We start from the raw sequence: 14,020 nt of genomic DNA on the forward strand, positions 1-14,020 counted from the left end.
CCCAGACTTATCACTGCTTCCTGTGTGTGTGTGTGTGTTCAGTCTTATCCGATTCTCTGTGACTCTATGGACTGTAGCCCACCAGGCTCCTCTGTCCATGGGATTCTCCAGACAAGAATACTGGTGTGGGTTGCCCTTTCCTCCTCCAGGGGTTCTTCCCTGTACAGGGATCAAACCCGCATCTACTGCATCTCTAGCGCTGCAGGCAGATTCTTTACCACTGAGCCATCTAGGAAGCCCATCACTACTTCCCAAACCCCTCAAACAACACCCCTGGCCTGCACCCAGGAGTCGTTTGGAGAGGTAGGGCTACAAAAGGAACTGAGTGGCTCTGGGGTAGGTGGAGCCCAGCACTGTTGGGGGGAGGGGGGTACCGAGAAGGAGGTGTGTCCAGGGAGGAGCTCGGATCAGACTGGGGGTCAGCACTGGAAGAGGGTTCCTCTCTTCCTTCTGCCTGGGCACTCATTCTGCACAGGACATTTGGAAGTCAGAGGGAGGAGGACACTCAGAGTGAGGTGTTGCCCTCAACGAGGATTCTGGAACCCCCCAGACTCGACGGGGAGGGGAGGCATCCCCAGAAGCATCGGCTCCCAGGCATCTTAGAAACCCTGGCTTGGGGCCTGACCAGGGTAGCCCCCATCTGCTAAATAGGCCAGAGGCCCCAATTCTCTTAAGGCTTACATCCCTCCCTCTTGGGTGCGCCCTGCCCCTCCCTGAGTCACCCCAGGGAGAGAGGGGAAAAAAGGGAAGAGAAAAGAGGCATTGACTAGAGAGGAAGGAAATGGAAACAGCAGAGGAGGGAGGAGAGAAGCCACACAGGAGTGGGTGACGGCGGAGATCGGAGAGGGCAGATCTAGGGCAGATCTAGGGCAGGGGGAGACAGACAGCCGAGCATCCCGGAGGGTGCCCCAAGAGCAGGGCGGCCAGGGGCGGGGAGCCGAGGGGGCGGGCCGGCCATGTCCCACGGGACCTACTACGAGTGTGAGCCCCGCGCCGGCCAGCAGCCACTGGAGTTCTCAGGGGCCCGCGCGGGGCCTGGGGAGCTGGGGGACATGTGTGAGCATGAGGCCTCCATCGACCTGTCTGCCTACATCGAGTCTGGGGAAGAACAGCTCCTCTCCGACCTCTTCGCCGTGAAGCCGGCCCCTGAGGCCCGAGGCCTTAAGGGCCCCGGGACCCCTGCCTTCCCCCACTACCTGCCGGCTGACCCACGGCCCTTCACCTATCCCCCACATACCTTCGGCCCCGACAGGAAGGCCCTGGGGCCTGGCATCTACAGCAGCCCAGGGAGCTACGACCCCAGGGCCGTGGCCGTGAAGGAGGAGCCTAGGGGGCCCGAGGGCAGCCGGGGGGCCAGCCGCAGCGGCTACAACCCTCTGCAGTACCAAGTGGCGCACTGTGGGCAGACAGCCATGCACCTGCCCCCGGCCCTGGCGGCACCCAGCCAGCCGCTGCGCGTCCTCAAGGTAAGAACAGTTCAGTTCTCCTCGCCACCACCCAGGGGCTGGAGGGAGGCCGTGAGGAGGGATCTGTGTGTGGTGTTGCTGTGTGAAATCTACCCACCCAAGCCCTCTGTGTTCGCCACCCAGCCACGACCCCGCTTGGCCTCTCTGTGAATTCACGCCCACCCGGACCCCACTGTGTGGCTGGAACCCATGTGTCCTGCAGTCCCTGTGACCAGCGGGCCTGCCCTGATCTAAGGGCATTCTCCCTCCAGCTTCTGTGCTGCCCACCAGCCCCCTCCTCACATTTCTGTGCGGCCTCCTGCTTCTAGAAGAGGAAATGCCTGCTGAGGGTAGAACTGGAGACTCAAGACAGATGGAAGGAAAATGGGCTCAGAGCGTGTGGGGGACATGAAAGGCAGTCTGGGTCCAAGCAGCGGATCCTGTGCCGCTAGCAGGGCAGTGGTCGTTCTGACGGGGCCAGGAGCTAGCCCTGAATCCCACATTCCTCAGACGCCCCTCCTGTGTTCCGGCTGGTGGGATCCCTGCCCCACAGACCTCACTCCTTTCCCCCCGTGCCTCCCCCTCCAGGCCCCTTTGGCCGCTGCCGCGCCCCCCTGCAGCCCCCTCCTCAAGGCGCCCTCCCCCGCGGGCCCCTCACACAAGGGCAAGAAGGCGGTGAACAAAGACAGCCTGGAGTACCGGCTGCGGCGGGAGCGGAACAACATCGCGGTGCGCAAGAGCCGGGACAAGGCCAAGCGGCGCATCCTGGAGACACAGCAGAAGGTGCTGGAGTACATGAGCGAGAACGACCGCCTGCGCAGCCGCGTGGAGCAGCTGACCCAGGAGCTGGACACGCTGCGCAACCTCTTCCGCCAGATCCCTGAGGCCGCCAACCTCATCAAGGGCGTGGGGGGCTGCAGCTGAGCCCACCTGGAAGACTGTGGGCCCCAGCTCCCGAGCTCCGCCTGACCCGTCGGACACCCCCGACCTCGCTGGGGCCCCAGAGCCCCTCACAGGCCCAGCCAGAGACAGAGACCATGGACAAGTGGCAGCGGGTGGCAAGGAGGGCAGGCCCGGCATGATGATTCTGTGGCTGAATAAAACTGCGTATGACTCAGTGCTGGGGCTGTACAATGGGCCTGGGCCAGTGTGGGGTGTGGGGGTGTGGGGGTGTGTGATGGGGGTCTGGGAGTAGGGAATGCACGAGGCTAAGTCTATATACCTCTTGATTCCAGGCCCAAATAAACACGGGAAATTCAGCAGACAAGCTGCCCATAGCTGTCCCCCAGCGTACCACACAGCCATGCCTGGTATCTGTCCCTCTGCTCTTCTCTCCCTGGACCCGGCCCACTCTACTCCCACCCTAGAGGACCTGGAGTGGCCTCTGGACATTGCCTTAGCAGAGCTCTGTGGTTTGCGGGGAGATCCTAGTATCTCCAGGCCCTCCTGCCCAGGCCTGCCAACTCTCACCCTGCCCTCCCTCACTTTGACGTGTATCTCTGGGACTTCCTGCCCCAGGAGACCAAGGGAAAATTCCAGATGGCTCTGATGTATTTATGGTCACTCAACAATTGATCTGAGTGGAGAAGGAAATGGCAACCCGCTCCAGTATTCTTGCCTGGAAAATTGCATGGACAGAGGAACCTGGCAGGCTACATACAGTCCACGGGGTCGCAAAGAGTCGGCCACAATTGAGCACATCAGCAATTGATCTGAGACTCAATCCCTTCTCCCCAGTTCCCAAACTTCAGTCTACCAGACTGACAAATCCCCATGCTTCCAACCCACCCTTTGTCCTCCATTCCTCGGGGCTTAGGTTCCTTAAAGAATCTGAGTGTTTGGGGGACAAATTAGTTGGGAAAGGCCTCGAGACCTGTTCATATACAAGAAAATTGATAATAAGGAGGATGACAACGCCACCCCCCCCCCCCCGCCGCCCTGTGCAATGAACCCCATGCGGAAAGCAGTTTTTTCATAGAACTCTAGCCTGAGAGGTATAATATGACAGTGCTTGACAGCCTCAGTTTGAATTTCCCTCTGCTACTTGCTAGTTGTGAGACCTCGTGCCAGTTACTTCTCTCTGTGCCTCAGTTTCCACATCTGCAAAATGGGAGGAGTAGTGATGCCGTATGCTCACAGACAGGGCCTAGCACACGGTGAGCATGAATACTTGTTATTGTTTCCTTTTGCTACAACTGAAAGGACCTCAGAGATCTCATCTAAACTTCTCATTCTGCAGGTGAGGAAACCAAGGCCTCAGATAGGAAAGGGACTCACTCATAGAGTCATGAGATGGGTTAGAGGCAGAACCAAAATTAGCTCCATAAAATCACAGATCTCAAAGGGGCTGGAAGCAACCTCAAGAGATCATCTGGTAGGCTTTGCCCTCAGACAAGAAGATAGTGTGAGCCACATTTGATAGATAAAGCAGTTAAGGGCCAAAGGGATAAGAGGCATTCTCCGGAAGCTCACCCAGGCCCTTTGCTGGCTCCACACACACACACACCTGTCTCTCTACTTTGCACTCACACCCTCGCCTTGGAGGCATATGGAACAGTGCAGGGCACACGGGTCCTGTTCAGTCAGTAATCAAGGATTGTTGGATAGAATCAGAAACATGAGAGATTATAGAGGCTGGTTACAGTCTCTCCTAGGTCACCAGTGACTTACAGGCCACTGCTGAGATAGCAGTGCTAGACATCAAGGAATAACCTTCTGAGAGGGAGAGAGTCTGGGGTGTAGATCCTCCCAGTCCCCTCTCTCTCCCCCTACATCCACATCCCCGGGTCAGAGCCTCCACATTGCAGACATCTGCGTGCACCGTGCCTGCCTCACCCAGGACTCAGTCTCTTTTCTGCCTTTGCCTCCGTGCCTCTCAGGCACCATCTCCACCACATCTGTGCCCTGGATCCCCCTGTCCCAGGTCTGGTTTGGACAGACAGATCTGAACCTCACTAGATGGTTTAGTCTACCTGAGTTGGGAAGAAGGAGGTGCCCATCTCAGTGGATGCCTGGGAGAATCCCACACCTTCCTTTCAGCTCAGGGGGATGGGTTGCATAAGGGGGGTTTGTACAGAGCTTGGTAAGTGACTCAACCTCCGGATATCCTTCTCTCAGCTCAAGACCACTGCCCCTGGACTGATGTTCAAGGTTCTGGGTGATGGGACCTGGGTTGCTTCAGTATCGGTCCTATTCCCACAGTTCTGAATCATGTCTCCTCCCAGCTCCCAGCACCCGGGGCTCCTCGGGGTGGGTGCCTGCCATGGGGTCTGGAGGAAAGCCACAGCCCCAGGTGAGAGAAGCACATACCTGGGCCCTGCCTGATGCAGAGTGGTGGGCACACTGCAATCCTGTGGCAGATCGTATCCCGGGGAGAAGACAGGTAGCCGGAAGTCACACTTTCAGAATGAGGTTTTTCAACTGGTTTGGTAAATTATTCCACAAGTATTTGTTGAGCATCTTTCTCATACCAGGCCCTTGCAAGTCTCTGAGGACACTGTGGTGACCAGGATAAGTCCAGCTCTTAGCTGAATAATTCCTCCACCTGTTGTGTTCAGACAGTGCAGGAGATTGTGGGCCGCAGGAGAGTGAAGTCAGGTGCTTAGCCCCTAACGCCTGGGGACAGGACAAGGACTCTCTGCAGCTGCCTTACAGCCTGAGAGGATGAAGGCTCTCTGCTGCTGCTGGAGCTTACCACTCCTGCAGCAGGTAACACAGCATGAGGAGGTAACACTGAAGTTGAAATCTTAAAAATGTCCTAGAGGAGGCAGATGTGCTAAACTGGGGGGAAGGGGAGCAGGGGGAGAGCAAATGCCAAGGCCGTGAGCTGTCCTGGTCCAGAAGAAGCAAGGAGAGCGGGTGAGGCTGACGGATTGGAAACGTGGAAGAAGAGTAGGCCAGAACTGCACCACCCTCCCTCCAGGACAGTCTTCATCCCCTCTGAAGGAGCAGGCTCCCTGCACCCCCGAGCCCCTCCTCCCCTACCACCCCACCACAGAGATGCCTGCGTCCAGAGGTGGCAGAAGGAAGGCACCCCCGGGAAGGGTGGTTAGTCTCACCCCTGCCTGGGGAAGGTACAAAGTCCTGGGGCAAGGGCATGGGAACTTTGAAAGCCAGCAAATCAAGATCCAAACAGCACACACTTGCGTTCCCTTGGCTTTACAATCCACAGTTTGACCCACTTTTCCTTCACGAGCAAAACTGGGACCAGTGTAGGAGTCCTGAGCTGACAGCCCAGATCTTCGGCCCCAGGGAAGGGGGAGAAGGGAGGATGTTGGACATACCACCAAGAGGGAGGAAGTTGTCCAAGGTGAGAGCCTGCCAAGGTCAGTCCGAGGTGGTGGCTGCTTGTGAAAGCTGCTCCCCCTGCTTGGTGCACACCTCCCCACCCCACCCCCCATGGATTGCCACATGCCTGGGCCCCCAGGGCCCCCATCCCAGTGTTGCAAGATCCCGGTTGGGGTTGTGGGGGTGGAAAGGGGCCTCTTCACCTCCACCCCCTACCCTACCCTGCCCCAAGCCAGTGAGGGGACCTTGGGATGGAGGGGGCCATATGGGAGATGCTGAGGCGACAGAAGCCAGGGCCTGTGCACTCCTCGGGGACGGTCACTTCCCGTCACCACCAGCCGGCAGATCTTTCCTTTCAGGACTCAGCTGGGGCTGGTCCCTGATGGGAAGGATCCAACCTGGACAGGACTCCAGGCTGGCCTGTCAGCTGCCCCCATAAGCAAACCTGGCCTGGCCCCAGAAAAGCACCAGTGAGAAGTTCACTGAAGAGGCCCATCAGAAACTCCCTGAGGCTACCCCATGGGGAAATGATGGGTATCTTCAGAGGAAAATGGCTGCACCTGGCCATCAATTCTGACTTCAGAGAGCAGCAGAAGAGTTCTAGGACTTGGGAGAAGGAAGGCTTCCTACTAGGGAAAGACCCCCCTTGCTGTGGAGCTGGAACCTCTCCTTCTCTTTCAGAAACCCAGATCTGAGTTAGGTAGAGGCAAGCTGTACATAGCATGGATCCCCCACACCCCACAAGCCAAGCTTCACCCCAAAGCCCCAAACTGTCCAAAACCCGATTGCTCCCCACACCTAGCACTGTCACCTCTGGCCAGACCATCCAGCCCTGCTGCAATCGGGACGGTTTGCAAAACGCCTGTAGCTCCCGCTTTGTCACCATCTGAGGTTAGGACTGCGCTCAGGAGATAAGCCCAGGCCCCACCCGCCGTCCCGAGTGAGACTGCTGGCCTGCTGCAATCGGGACGGTTTGCAAAACCCCTGCTGGCTCCAGCTCTGTCACCATCTGAGGTTAGGGCTGTGCCCCAAGATAAAGTCTAGTCCCGCCCACCGGCTCTGCCTTCAAACCTTACAGGCAGCAGGGCCAAGAGACAGAGCTCCAGGGAAGCCTACTCAGGGTCTGGAAGCCTTAACCAGACCCAGCATGATGACCTCTTCTGCTTGTCCTCTCCCACCTCTTCTCCCCTTCATCCCCAGCCTCACCTTCGCACCCTGTCCTCATCAGCATCCTTTCCCCTCACTCTCCATCTACCTTCCCATCTCCCTTCTTTCTCATCACTCTCATTCATTCATTTGCTCAAACAATACTTACAACACTGAAGGCATTTTGCTTGTTATAGGAGCTACAGGATAAGCAAGAAGGACAGTCCCTGCTCTTGTGGGGTTTACAGATTCACAAAGGGGACAGACAAACATACTCCCACCAGTAAATAGATGGTCCTAAATTGCAGGCAGCGCTATGGGACAGAAATAAAGGGTGATTGTGACAGATGCTTATAAGAGAATCTGATTTACATGTGAGGGTCAGGAAGGGCTTTTGGAGGAAGTAACATGTAAGCAGATACCTCAAAGGTGAGTAGGAATCACTGTGGCAAAAACTGAGGGCTCCCAGCAGAGGTAGGAACTCCCCAAGCAGGACCTTCCCACTCATTGACAGAGGCTGGGGTTGGAAACAGACTAGACTGAGGGAGAGGTGAGGTCCGGGAAGAGATGAGGCCAGATCTCGCCCCGAGGGGATGCAGAGCATCATGGGGAGGAACCACCTTCCAAAGGAAGAAGACATTTCCTCTCTCCTAAGGTGAAAGAGGAGAAACACAGCGGCAGACACAGACCCAAACAGGTCTGCAGGCCGCCGAGGTTGTTCCCCTCTCAGCGCTTCTGTTTTCACTATGAAAGAAGAGGTGATTGCAAGTGACTTAGTAGGAGGCTTCAAGGAAGAGGCTTGAAGGTGGAAAATCCCAGTTGCTGACAGTGGAAGCGGGAGCTGAGATCTCTGATCTTGGGAGTGGCCAGTTGAAGTCAATGATGACAATTTTAGGTGACAACAGTCTGTCCTCTGGAGGGACTTCCTTCACGGGTCCTTACCTACTTGGGAGCAAGTGTGGACAAGACAGGTGTTGGGTTCATCTGGTCATGGGGCTCACCATCCATGGAGGTGAGCCCTCACCATCACCATCCATGGAGGCAGGATGGATGGGACAGGGAAGGGAGGGATTTGTTTTGAATATGGAACCTAAGACGAATAAGAAGAGGTGAAGAGACAAGAAGGGCCATGGTCTCCAGTGAGCTTTAGAACAGCGGCAGTAAGCCTGCTTGAGCAAACAAACCATAAGGAAAGGAGATCATATCAGAGAGTGGGATGTTTGATTCAGTTATTTCATAGGTACTGCAGTTTCTAGTGATAAGGCCTGGGTCTGACCCTGGGTGGGAGTGGGGAGGGCTTGCTAAGGTGGATGGAGAGGCATGTTAAGATGAGAGGGTGCAGGAACTGAGAGGTGACCGCACTGGATGGAGCACCCAGATGGATGACGCTACCTGGGATGACTTCTGTGCTCAACCTCACTTTCTCTCCACTACCCATGACCTACATCCCACAACCTATCATTCACCTCCAGCCTCCATCAATGTCCCCTTCCCATCTAGTTTCCCACCTCCATGCCCTCTTTCTCATCTCCATCCTCATCCTCTTCCACTCCATCCTGTCTCAACACCTTCATCCTCTCCTTACCCCTTTCTCTCTCTGCACCCTTATCTTTCTCATCCTCTTCCTTCCAGCACTTTATTTCTCCTCCACACTGGGCACCTGAAAAGCTACCACATGGTGGATTAAAGCCTATGCTCAGGAGCCTAAATACATGGATTCAAATCCCATGATACCACCTACCCATGTTGCCTCGGTTGTAAAAATGGGGTAATAATAACAGCTACCTCATAAAGTTGTCAAAAGGATTACCTGAGTCTAAAGTGCTTGGAACAATGTCTGGGCACAAAGGAAGTGTCGATCACAGGATTGTTGCCCTCCTCCTCTCCTTGCCTCATGGGAGGCAAGGCATGGGTTCTCCATGCCCCAAGGAGACATGGGTTCGATTCCTGGGTTGAAGATCCCCTGGAGAAGGAAGTGGCAACACACTCCAGTATTTTTGCCTGAAAAAATCCCATGGACAGAGGTGCCTGGCAGGCTATGTCCACGGGGTCACAAAGATTCGGACATGACTGAATAACCAAGCATGTACACACCCTCCATCTTCTCACCTCCATTATACCTCTGTAACTACTTCATATTCCTTCTGAGACGCAGAGATGAATCAGCCTCAGCCCCTACCCACAGTCTGACAGGGAAACAAGCACAGAAAGAAATGTCAGGAGAATATAATAAGTACTACTTCAAAGATGCAAAGGAAATGCCCTTGGAGAATAGAGGATATGCAAACTAACACTGCCTGGGGAACTAAAGAAAAGTCTCAACAGGCAAATAAACCTCTCAGCTGGATCTTGAAAGATGAGGAAGGATTTGCCAGGCAAAGGCAGGAACAAAGTATTCCAGCCAAAGGAACATGACGTGTTTCCTGTGCTGCTTGTGTTAGAAGGTCTGAAGTTGTGCAAGCTTATGGGAAATTAGGATGAACCCCTTCCCTGAAGGGGGCACGCCCTATCCCAGTAAGGCCAGAAGGGGGCAGCAAAGCTTTAGGAGCTGTGGCAGCTGGAGCCCACAAAACCTCCAGAGCTGCAGGGATCTTGAACCCTTCCACTAGCCCTGACCCTGAGGATTTTCCCCAGACTGGGCCAGCCAGGCCAGGGCGGGGGAAACAAAATGAAAACAAGATTTCTGACACTTGGAGAAAAAAGACTAGGTGTGTCTCAGAAGAAGAACTGAGGTCCTGTAAATATGCCCTCTAACACATGTTGAACATCTTTGAACATCTTCTATTAATGTTTTTTCAGAGTTTACTTTTCCTCTGGGCAGGCCTATAAGCAGCTTCTATGAAGCCTCACAAAGCTAACACAACAGCCTCTCATGGGAGATGTTAGTCAACCTACATGTTCAATGGCAAGCACCATATGCTCTACACAGGTGGAGGAGATGCCTGTCTTGCAGCTTAGAGTTCACCCTGTACTGACCTGGGAGCTAGTGGAGTGCAGGAGCCTTGTTTGTCCATCTCCAATGAAACAGGCAGGCATCTATGAAGCAAAGAATGCCCCTCCCCCCACCCCATATACACCATTATATTAATCCCAATTTTTTGTTTCTGAGAAGGTTTCAAGGTTGTCTACTCAGAATGACAGGAGCTTAGGCTGAGATGAAAGAGGGTTAGGAGAGAGTTAGGAAGTGGGCTCCTCTTTGGAAAGGTCAGTTGAGACCTCAGGAATTAACACTGCCCCACTCCAGCTCTGCTTCTGATACCCCAGGGGGGAAGCGTGGGGGCTGCTGCTTGGCCCTTGTACTTCACATTGGATCTCCAAGCAGGAATTACAGATTTAGTCAACAAGACTCAAATCTTGAAAAAAATAACTCAAGCTTGGCGGAGGGGATTTCAAGAGAGATGGTAAAGAGAAGAAAGCCAGATGTAAGTGAGGCAGGGAAGAAGGGAACAGAAGGCTAGATCCAGAGCAGGCTATGGAGAGACATTTATAAGATGTGACAGCTGCCACTGCTCCTCCTGGGGATCTACTCCTCCTGGGGGCTGCTCCTTCTGGGGAGTTACTCCTCCTGGGGACTGCTCCTCCTGGGGATCTACTCCTCCTGGGGGCTGCTCCTTCTGGGGAGTTACTCCTCCTGGGGACTGCTCCTCCTGGGGATCTACTCCTCCTGGGGGCTGCTCCTTCTGGGGAGTTACTCCTCCTGGGACCTGCTCCTCTTGGGGATCCACCCCTTCTGGGGGCTGCTCCTTCTGGGGGCCTGCTCCTCCTAGTGGACTTCTCCTTCTGAGGAGCTACTCCTCCTGGGGGGCTACTCCTCCATGGGCTACTCTTCCTGGGGTCTGCTCCTCCTGGGAGTCTACTCCTTCTGAGGGGCTGCCTCAAGCAGGTGTCTACATGATAAGACACAGTAGTCTGAGCCTTCTCTGGCCTCCTTTCTCCCAACTTCCCCCAAACTTGTGTTCGTCCTCCCTCACCCTCCCTAGTCCCCAGGATCCTCAACCCCTCCAAACCCAAATCTGCCATATTGGAGATCCTGTATCAAAGGGAGCTTGGAATCCTGAAGAAGATGAGGTGAGAGGGGAATCATGAGCCCTGGCAGCAGGGACAGAGGCTGGAGAGTGAGAAAGCTGAAGAGTGCAGGAAGACTGAAGAGGCAGAGAAGGCTATGACAGGGAGACCACCCAGAAAAGGAATGGGATGTCTAGGATGTGGAGATAAAACCGCCCCTCTTGTTAAGTCCCTCTAAAGCAAGGAGCCCTGCTTCTGAATCCAAACCCTGCACAATACTGCCATGCTGTCTGGGGAGACCCAGACAATCCAAACTACCACAGTTAAGTTCACGTGATTGACAGTGTATACAGTACTGCTTCAGGAACACCCAGAAATGTCTCCAGCTCACCTACAGCTGTTCATTCTTGTCAGGTGCAGCCACTTGAAACCAGGATATGAAGGAGAGATTTGCTTGGAGGTAAAGGTGAGAATGATTTCTCAGATTTGGGGAACTGAAGACCTCTAGCCCATCTAGACCTCTCCACCACCACCAGCATCAGAATTACTTAATGCACTTCCTAACAGGGCATATTCCTGAACCCCCTTCCTCTGGCAACTTATTAAATGAGACTGGTGGGGAGTGGGGGGAAGACTCCCTATTCTAACCATCTGCCTAGACTACGTTCAGTTCATCAGACTAGAGACAACTACGCCACCTCTAGCTCCTATCCTGGTACCCAGTTTCCTGTCATCCTCTCTCCCAGACCAACCGCTAAGCTAGCTGAGACATTTCACTCCCTACCATAGCCCTGATGCCCATCTCCATGGTTATGCCTTGTGGTCAGGGCAGAAACCCCACTACTGATCTATCCAGAAAGGGGGGCCAGGGATCCAAAACACTGATTTCTCCTGTATGTGTGGGTTGTCCACACTTCCAAGTGCCACCAAGAGGGGAGGATCAAATCAAATCCCTTTTCTTGGCTCTGCATCTCAATCTTAGATGTCATGGGAAAGAAAGGGAGCATACAAGCCATTTTCATGAAATTGTACTTATTTGGAGGAATTCCCTGGTGGTTCAGTGGTTAGACCTCTGTGCTTTCACTGCTGAGGGCCTGGGTTCAATCCCTGGTGGGAGAACTAAAATCCCACAAGTTGCATGGTACAGCCAAAAAAAAAAAAAAAAAAAAAAAAATTATGCTTATTTGGGGTAACTTGGGGGCATGCTGATGAAGTTTGGATGGGCACTGAAAGCCCCCCACACCATCCCTTAGCACCACCTGTCAAGTTTCCTAGGCCCCCATTTCCAGGGAGACCTTTGCATTACCCTAGTCCCCTTCTTTCTGCCCCTACCTGACCTGGCCCACAGATATTCAACTATCGTAGCCCCCACTGCCTGCTGCCAGCTGGACTAAGAAGACAGGCCGCTTGCTGATACCACTGTCTACTGCACCCAGCACTTCCCAGCCTCAGCCTCAGCCACAGTGTCATGGTCATGGTGACTGCTGCATGATGAATGGGAAGAAGCAGACAGGCTGAGGGAGGGGGCTCAGGTCACTCAGCTTCCCATGAAGTGGAAGGACCCCCTCAGGATGGAACAGAAGGTGCCTCACGCTCTAAGAAGAGCCAACTGGGCAGAGGGGTGAGAGTGTGGGTCCATCCTGATGCGGTCCCTTCACTTTGCAGTCATGTGTCCTCAGGCCACATTCCATGAACTGCTCCATGCCCTGGGTTTCTCTGGATGGCTCTTTCAGACATGGAGGGAGGGATTGTCTGAATGAGGGCAAGGTCCCCCCACACGTCAGCCAGAGGGAATCACTGATATCTCACTGACCCCTTCCTTCCAACTCTCCCTCACCCTTCTGAAGTTTCCCTCTCATGTACCATCTCTCCTTTCAGTCTTAGAGAGAACTATTCTACAAAGCAAGTGACAAGGTGAGATGAGTGGGGATAGCTGCTTTCCACCACAGCCTGGCCAAGCACTTGGAACTGTAGGAGGCTCACTGGGTGCTTCCTTGGAAGAAGCGGTGAGAATGAGAACAGCTTAGGGTCATGGAAGGAAGAGGGAGCAGTCAAGTGCTACCTCCTCCCGTGGGGCCCTTTGTCTTCACACTGGGAGGTCTGACTACTCCAGGACGATAACTGACTGCTACCTATGGCAGTGCCCAATGTCCTAGGCTTGACCCAATCACTTGCTGCCTTCAAAGACTCAGGCTGAGGCCTCCCTGGTGGTCCAGTGGTTAAGAACCCACCTTCCAATGCAAAGGACACTGGTTTGAACCCTAGGCCAGGAAGATCCCACATGGCACAGAACAACTAAGCCAGTGCACAACTACTGAACCAAAACTCTATAGAGACTGCGAGCCACAGCTACTGAAGCCAGTGCGCCTAGAGCCTGTGCTCCGAAAGAAGAGAAACCACCACTATGAGAAGCCTGAGCATAACACCTAGAGAGTAGCTCCCGCTTGTCGCAACTAGAGAAAGCTGTGTGGCAACGAAGACCTACTACAGCCAAAATGTTAAATCAGTAAATCTTTGGAAAAAAAAAAAGAAGACTGGGGCTGGGACCAGGTCAACCACAGCACTGCAGAGGTGCTGTTGTGGGGCTGGGTGAGAAATAAGGGAGAATTGCTAAGGGCACTTATGACTCAAGTCAGCTTGTGGAGAGGTTGCAGAGGGTTATCTGCTGCTAAAGTGGAATAGAAACTGTAAGCATGGCTGTCCTTGAGGGATTAGGGGGATTCATTTGTTCTGAGGCCTCTTTGTCTTCCTATCTCTCAGGGCCTGGCCTGGAATTTGGCCCTGTGACTGACCACCTGTGGGAATGGCGCCCCAGGCTTCTTCTGTACTGGCCGATGTGCAGGTGCCGCGGGGCTGAGGGGCTGCACAATTGTCTGTCATCCTCGTGTCATTCTATCATTCCCCACACACAGCAGACTGGGCTGCCACTACCTGCACCTGGATAAATGAAGCTGCTCCCCAGACCCCACTCTGGAAGGCCCCTGCAGGTTCAAGCCCTTGATCGGTAGAGTGGGTGGACTAGAGAAAGGGGAATGAAACAGAATGGGCCTGGAGAGAAGTCGCTTTCTGAGGCATCTGGACAAACACGGTTCTACCCTCTGCTCTGCCCTTCAGAATGAATGCTGAAAGAAGGGAAA

The 14,020-nt window shown here is 54.2% G+C and overlaps 2 protein-coding genes across 2 annotated transcripts; both read left to right on the forward strand.

The window, feature by feature from the left end:
• Window positions 1-919: 919 nt before the first annotated feature.
• CEBPE (CCAAT enhancer binding protein epsilon) lies at window positions 920-2,487 on the forward strand. Its single transcript, XM_065941464.1, has 2 exons — window positions 920-1,466; window positions 2,034-2,487. Exons 1-2 carry the CDS (start codon window positions 957-959, stop codon window positions 2,367-2,369), a joined length of 846 nt encoding a protein of 281 aa, XP_065797536.1. The 5' UTR covers window positions 920-956; the 3' UTR covers window positions 2,370-2,487.
• A 5,381-nt stretch (window positions 2,488-7,868) lies between these two features.
• CIROP (ciliated left-right organizer metallopeptidase) lies at window positions 7,869-13,106 on the forward strand. The gene is given in 10 exon segments (XM_065941981.1): window positions 7,869-7,890; window positions 10,859-10,946; window positions 11,298-11,349; window positions 11,740-11,770; window positions 11,773-11,821; window positions 12,241-12,323; window positions 12,326-12,360; window positions 12,563-12,630; window positions 12,747-13,000; window positions 13,003-13,106. Coding segments are annotated over 10 exon segments (786 nt in total).
• The last annotated feature ends 914 nt before the right edge of the window (window positions 13,107-14,020 follow it).

This window comes from Muntiacus reevesi, chromosome 7 (genome assembly GCF_963930625.1).
Source record: "Muntiacus reevesi chromosome 7, mMunRee1.1, whole genome shotgun sequence".
Lineage (NCBI taxonomy): Eukaryota > Metazoa > Chordata > Mammalia > Artiodactyla > Cervidae > Muntiacus > Muntiacus reevesi.

Coding starts and splice junctions, on each gene's coding strand:
- CEBPE (XM_065941464.1), top strand. CDS start 957: ATGTCCCACGGGACCTACTACGAGTGTGAGCCCCGCGCCGGCCAGCAG. Junction 1,467..2,033: donor AGCCGCTGCGCGTCCTCAAG/GTAAGAACAGTT, acceptor CTCCCCCTCCAG/GCCCCTTTGGCCGCTGCCGC.